A 6687-nucleotide genomic window follows, 5' to 3' on the forward strand; every position below is an offset into this window, starting at 1 on the left:
CCTGGAGAGGACATGCACCATGCACATAGGGGCCGCGACCACCATCCAACACGTCTACACAGAACTGCAGGTCATGCAGACTTCTCTACCAGGGTCTCATTGGTTTTGCCAGCAAGGTTGGGAGGTTGCACGCATTCAGTTGGGTAACATTAACCGAGGACTGAGAGATCCTCGAATTAATCCAGAGTTGGAAGCAGACACTGGGGGACATTGTCTTGGGGGTGATCTTGCTGTGGCCTTGGTTAGTTGGGTGATTTGGTAGGTTGGTTGGGTGGTGGGTGGGGCAAGAGGAGGCTCTGGGAGAACTGGTTGTTGTCTGGTTTCTCAGTAGAGGGACCAGAAGAAATCCAAGAAGAAACACAGCAGATTAAAAATGAATAGAAGATAAAATCCCAGCAGCAAATATGGAAGAAAGAAAAACACTGAAAAATGGATTTGACCAGTCTTGGAGCCAGAAGTCCCAGGCCATGTTGAGGCCCCTATGCAGGTTCACAGAAGCCAAGGTAGGTCTGGGACTGGAATATGTGGCTGGCGGGGGAGGGTCGAGGTAGGGAGGGTGACCTTCAGCCAGAGGAGTGAAGGAGTGGCTGGTAGTGTAGGTGGGAGTGGGCTGGGGAGGCTTTCACAGCAAAGTCACCAGTGGTGCAGAGAACCTGCTGCTTTCAACTCTTAGCCATGGTTCTGGTTGGAGGGAGGTGCTTCATACCTGCTGGGCTTGGAGGGTCTCTCAGAATCTGCTCATGGATTTGGCCTTGCTTTGGCAAGATAAGGCCCTGCAGGCGGTGGTGGTGGTGGTGGTAGTGGTGGTGAAGTTGTGGCAGCCTGTGGCCTGGCTGGGCGGTGCTGAGAGCAGGTACGAGGACAGGATGAGCCCTCGGGGTCCTGGGGTGGATCCGGTGGACAGCAGCCACTAGCCCCTGGGCCCACATGGCCTAGCTCCAGAGCTGCCTCCAGACACCTCAGTCTTGGGCAGCTCCAACTCTCACTATAGGCCAGGTTAAGAAACATGGGGCTGACCAGAGAGGAAAGCTGAGGATCAAGGGCTGGGTCACTGCTGGCTATATCTTGCCTTGGGACGAACATCCAGGCCTGACAACCTGTTCTCTAGGCATGGCATTTGGACAGAGGACCAGGACCTGCTCTTCATGGAATGACATCTCCCATGTCAGGCCCTCTTATAGGTCTGGGCTCAGAGTCCTCATGGCCAGCACAAGCCCAGTCTGCCATCATCACCACTGAGGAGGCCTGTGAGGGTGTCATGATACCCCTTGACTTCACAGCTGGCAGGGTGGTACCAGACACTGGGCCAGACCCATCTGACTTGCAAGTGGCCCATATCCATCCAAGTCTGTCCACCCCCGCCCTGAACATGCAGACAACTGCTTGGTTCTATAGCAATGGCACTGCTCTTGATGCCACCACAGTAGTGAGCTGGCCCTGAGGGCTGCTGTCCGGTCACAAAGCCAAACTCCTCTCCTTGGAGGACTGCTGCTCTTCTCTGTGCTCTGGAGATGGCTAGTGTTGGGGAGGAAAAAGCCCAGGAAAGACATGTTCTTGTTTCCCCAAGGTCCTGTGCTCCAGCCTTTGTGGAGAGGGGTAGAGGAGACAGGAAAGCAGCAGGGAAGTGAGCGAAGGGGTGAGAGGGACAGTCGAAGAGGAAGAGGAAACCTAAGGGCAAGTGCTCCGGGACACAGGGCCTGCTCAGCAGCACCCACAAGGAGTTCCCAGGGGAGGCTGGCCTGGCATTGCCCTCAGTATCCAAATTCTCTGGAGACTTCAGGGCCAGGAGATGGGGTGCCCCTTGGCTGTCAGACTCACCCAGACATCTCCCTGGATCTATACTGTGCTCCAGAGGTTTACGAGAACCTCAGCCTCATCAATGCACCCCAGTGAAAAGGCCCTCCCATCTGAAACCCATGGTGAGATGCAGCAGCTACTTGCAAGTATGCCAGGAGGAAAGATGAAGGGAACCAACTTTGGACAATGTGAGTGGCCAAGGGAACATGAACAGGAACTCTAATAGCGTAGAGTCCACCCATAGAGCAGTAAAGGATGTATTGGGGGTGGTCATTCTTAGGGACGCATTGCCAAGAGCAGTGCTGGGCTTTGGGTGTTCACTGAGTCTGGCCTTAAGCATGGCCCACGGCGCGTCTGCTCCATGCTAAGTCAGGCCCAGGTTGCTGCCTATTGGACAACACCACTGCCTACAGAGGCCACTGAGAACAACGTAGCTGAAACCCAGCCAGTGAGAGTCAGCACTGCGCGGGTCCAGAACCCCACCCAGTTGGCAGCTTCCAACCCAATCTGCCAAAGCCCCACCACAGTAGTGTGAGCCCCTCAGGGCGGCGGATCCTCCCCCTTTCACACTGCACCCAGTAGCCCATACCCCAAAGCTTATCCCATTTCCACAGCAGCCTGTAGGAGCAGCAGGCCCAGGAGTGATGAGGAAATTGGAACCCGCAGGAAAGACACGCCACATAATGATGAAGCACTTCCTCAACCCCTGCTGCTGACATACAGGCTCAGAGGCTAAGGGTCCAGATGGGAGGAAGACAGATGCTAGGGTGTGAACCCACAGCTGTGAGCTCTGTTCTCAGGCCTGGCTTCCCTTACAGAACCTGAGGAAAAGAAGGCCCAAGTGCCTGCAGCTTGAGGTGGGACCGCCCACCTGGCTAAAAAGATGGATCACAGCAATGACACAACCACCAGCTTGGCCCCATGTGCCAGAAACAACACAGTTGTTCAGTTCCAAGTGCTGTATGTGTGCCATTTTTTGCCTTGCCAGCTCCTCTGAAAAGGCAGTGACTATCACTCTCTCCCTTTACAGAGTGACACTAACGGAGCACACAGGACTTGGTCTGCACTATTTTCCAAATGATTGTTCTCCTCTAATGCAGGTCTAGCAGTTCTCAGAGGCCAAAGCCAGAAGCCCCGGGCTGAATGTGACCATAGAGAGAAGGTGGGAGCCTGGCCTGGCATCCCTCAAAGACGGAGCTCAGAGCCACCTGTCACTCACAGTACACCCCATGCCCCTGCCCTTCCCAGTATGCTGACCCCGTATATCCCCGTAGCACACGGACCAGTGCCAGAAAGGGTTGTCAAGGCTAAAACAGCTACTTGTATTACATGAACATTCTTGTTTGGCTGCACCGTCACAGTTAGGACTTGCTTAATTCTGCTCTGGCCTGATGGCTCAGTGACTGTGCTGAGTTTAAAGAGGTTTAAAGAGGCACTGCCAGGGAGCCTAATTCTGCAGAGGTGTGTGATCAGTTTGTGCATGTCACAAGGCCTTTTTTGGGACCACAGAGTGAGAGATTGGGCCTCCTGGCCTATCCACAATGGGATCCCAGCCCTACAGCTGGGTGGACTGAGAGCTGCATGGCAAGTGAGGCCTGAGTATTCCCAGAGTGGCCAGTTCTGTGGCTCTCTCATGATGCCCCTGCCCAGGGCCACTCACCGTGGTTTCGTCTTCGTGGAGCACCTGGTCATAGCCGCTGAGTGCGACACAGAAGATAATGGCCGTGACGTCCTCGAAGCAGTGGATCCACTTCTTGCGTTCAGATCGCTGGCCCCCGACATCAAACAGCCTTTCAGGAAGACAGGAGAGCCGTGTCTGGTGAGGCCCCAGGCAGGCGAGGATGCCTGGTAGCCTGTCTGTGAGCATGCACAGGGGTGGGCACAGCACCTAGGGCCTCATAAGGCCCTGTTTGAGGTGCTGATAGACTGAAAGTTCTGGGGTCTGTCACTGTCATTCTGGGGATGGAGGCAGCAAGACTGTCCCAAGAATGGCTGTGCTTATGCAGGTTGATTCGAAGCTGTGCCACTCCAGATGAAGCATTCCACTAAAGGCAATGTCACAAGCCCCCACTGCCTCTGAGAGGGCCCCCTTTCATGTTAGCACTGGCACTTTGGTCTTGCATGTGTGTTCTGCATAAACTCTAAAGCAGACCAAGAAGCAGGTGGGCAGGAATTGTCACATTAAGTGGAAATAATAAGGCACCAAGGTTGTGGTGCCCAGGTTGTGCCCAAGCCCTTGGGGAGTCCAGTGGAGCTGGGGTTTGACTCAAGCCTGTCTGTGAAGTTGGGGTCAACTCCTAATGTTCTGTGTCATCCCTCCTTGGCAGATTAGCTCCAGGCCTCTCCCTGCTCAGTCTCTACCCAGAAGGGTCCGAGGAGAAGACTGTGGGCAGACAGGACATGGGTCCTCTGGTAAGAGGCCAATTTCACACCATTATCCTCTGCATGAGGAGCTCTGAAGCTCTGTGCAGCCACACATGACTGTGAAGTCATGGGGAATCATGACACCCTCACAGGCCTCCTCAGTGGTGATGATGGCAGACTGGGCTTGTGCTGGCCATGAGGACTCTGAGCCCAGACAGCTCAGAGTACAAGGACCTGGGCTCCTGGGGACAGCTACCCTGTGGCTCCAGACAGAAGACAGTAATTGTAGGCAGAGAGCACAGCAGGTGTGCTGCAAGGAAACAGGTCTAGGTCTCATCCTACCACCACCTACTGTGGGTCCCTCCTCCCAGTTTGAACCACAGGGAGGTGGCCAGTGGTCTCTAGGACCTCTCCAGAATGTGACTGCTAGCAGGGCTCAGTGGAGGTCCCTGTCTTATACTTCATTGGTGAACAGAAGGGGCTGAGGAGACTGGGAGGTAAGAGGAGCCCTCAGTGACACATGGCCCACTCCAGTGGCCCAGGTCAGTGGAGGCCCAGAGCGGCTCCCTCAGTTCTGCAGAGAGGCTGCCTGCTGGGCCCAAGGACTGGAATGTAGAGCCCCAGCCCCTCACCTGGACAGGAGGCACAAGAGCCAGGAAACAGCACTTCCCCCTGTCTGCTGGCTGGAGGTTGCAGCCCACCCGCCCTCCCTCCCTCCCTTCCTTCATGGCATCTCTCTCTGTTCCACCTGACCCTAGAAATCATCCCTGGAAGACAGGGCAGGGGCTGCCAAGCCTCAGGGGCTGGAGGTTACCCCAGAGGAACATAGCCTTCCGGCAGGCCTGAGAAACCTGCTTCACATTCTAAGGCAGATCCAGCCCCTGTTCCTCACTGTGCTCTAGGCCTGTGACTCCAACTTCTTTCATAGCCTGGGAGATGGCTGTGAGCTATTCTCTCAGCCCACAGGATCTCACTGGAATCTCTTGGGCCTACATATCACATTGTCCTCCTCAGAAGTGACTGCAGGACAGGAGTCTGCCCTCCTTTTCTATCCAAACCCGCCCTTTACTCACAGCCCCATTTCATGACTTGTATTCCAGGAAGCCCCCTTGTTCATCCCAGTCCTTAAAGGTGGCAGAGAACAAGCACACAGATAGGCAGCCTGTCCCAGTGCCATAGCACTCTGAGGCAGGGCGCTATTTGGCTGTACCAGATGAGTTAAGGCTGTCTTGGGGGTCTTCCCTCTTCCCACTGACCTCATCTGGGCCTAGCAGTCTCCCTGGGACTCACCTGAAGTGGAGGTTCTTGAATGTGAAGTGAGTTTCTACAATGCCTGTGGTTTTGACCCTGGTTCGGAGGATGTCCTGCTCGGTGGGTTGGTAGTCTGCGGCCCCAATCCGATCCAGGCTGTCCAGGTAGCTGGGGAGGGCAACACATGAGGCGCCATGGACTAGGTGCTTGGGCAGTGCTCTGGATCACAGGGCCACTGAGTCCAGTATCAGCTGGGGGCTCTAACAGGTGCCTGTAGGGGCCAGCCACGGCATGTGGGCATAGCCAAGGCAGAAGGACCATAAGGTCCTGGCCTGGAGGTCTCAGAGAACCCGTTATTGAGACCCAAAGAAATCTTGTCGGGTAGACTCAGGCAAGATTCCTAAGTAGCTTTTTTGAGGGTCTCTATGTAGGCTGGTCTTGAATTCATAGTGATTCTCCTGCCTCAGCCTCTTAAGTGCTAGGATTATGGGCATGCACCACCATACCCACTTCCTGTTATTGGTACCAGAAATCAAACTCAGGACCTTTGCCCTAGCCAGGCAGGCCCTTGTGTCACTGAGCTATATTTCTGGCCCACCCCGCTTCTATTTCTTTTAAAAATAATAATGGCCAGCAGTTAGGTTTATTTATCTAGTGGTACTGGAAATTAAAACTAGGGCCTTTGCACTGAGCTACATCCTTAGTCCCTTATTTTCTGTTTTATGAAAAAAAAATCAGATTTCATGACAAAATAATAAGAGATTAATAAGTTAATATACTGTGCATCATTATTATCAAAGTAGTTACTGAGAGTATAAGACATAAACCATAAAGATTCTTACAAAAAGAAGAGATAATAACACAAAACCTTTCTTTTCAATGATCTAAGATTATCTAGTACTATAAAGGAAATGAATTAGCATATACATTAAAATATTTTTGCGCTGGCCAAATAGCTCAGCCGATTAAAGCGCTTGCAAACAGGTACAGGGGCCAAGGGTTCAATCCCTGGGCCTGCTGGGCCAGTCCCACCCCTAGGGCAGGCTGAAATGGCAACTGAGACTGGGCATGGTGGCACATGCCTGTAATCCTAGTTCTTGGGAGGCTGTAAACAGGCAGATCACTACAAGTCTGATCTAGTAGTGAGATCCTGAACTCCCTGTAGCCCTTCCTAAAAATACAAAAAAAGAGGCTTTTTGCACTAGCAAAATAAATAACTTAGGGAAGTTATTTGAACTTTTTCCTACTTCTTTTTTTTTTTTTTTTTTTTTTTTT

General features: G+C 53.1%; 1 protein-coding gene across 2 annotated transcripts in view; it reads right to left on the reverse strand.

The window, feature by feature from the left end:
* The window catches only part of Gnao1 (G protein subunit alpha o1), a 193329-nt gene that overhangs the window by 15062 nt on the left and 171580 nt on the right, over positions 1-6687 (reverse strand). For both annotated transcript variants that reach the window (XM_004625979.2, XM_004625978.3), the window contains exons 5-6: positions 5452-5580; positions 3458-3587 (exon numbers count right to left, since the gene is read on the reverse strand). In XM_004625979.2, the coding sequence (XP_004626036.1) occupies positions 3458-3587; positions 5452-5580 (259 nt within the window). The remainder of the gene's footprint in view (positions 1-3457; positions 3588-5451; positions 5581-6687) is intronic.

This window comes from Octodon degus, unplaced genomic scaffold, assembly GCF_000260255.1.
Source record: "Octodon degus isolate 3935 unplaced genomic scaffold, OctDeg1.0 scaffold00011, whole genome shotgun sequence".
NCBI classification, from domain to species: domain Eukaryota; kingdom Metazoa; phylum Chordata; class Mammalia; order Rodentia; family Octodontidae; genus Octodon; species Octodon degus.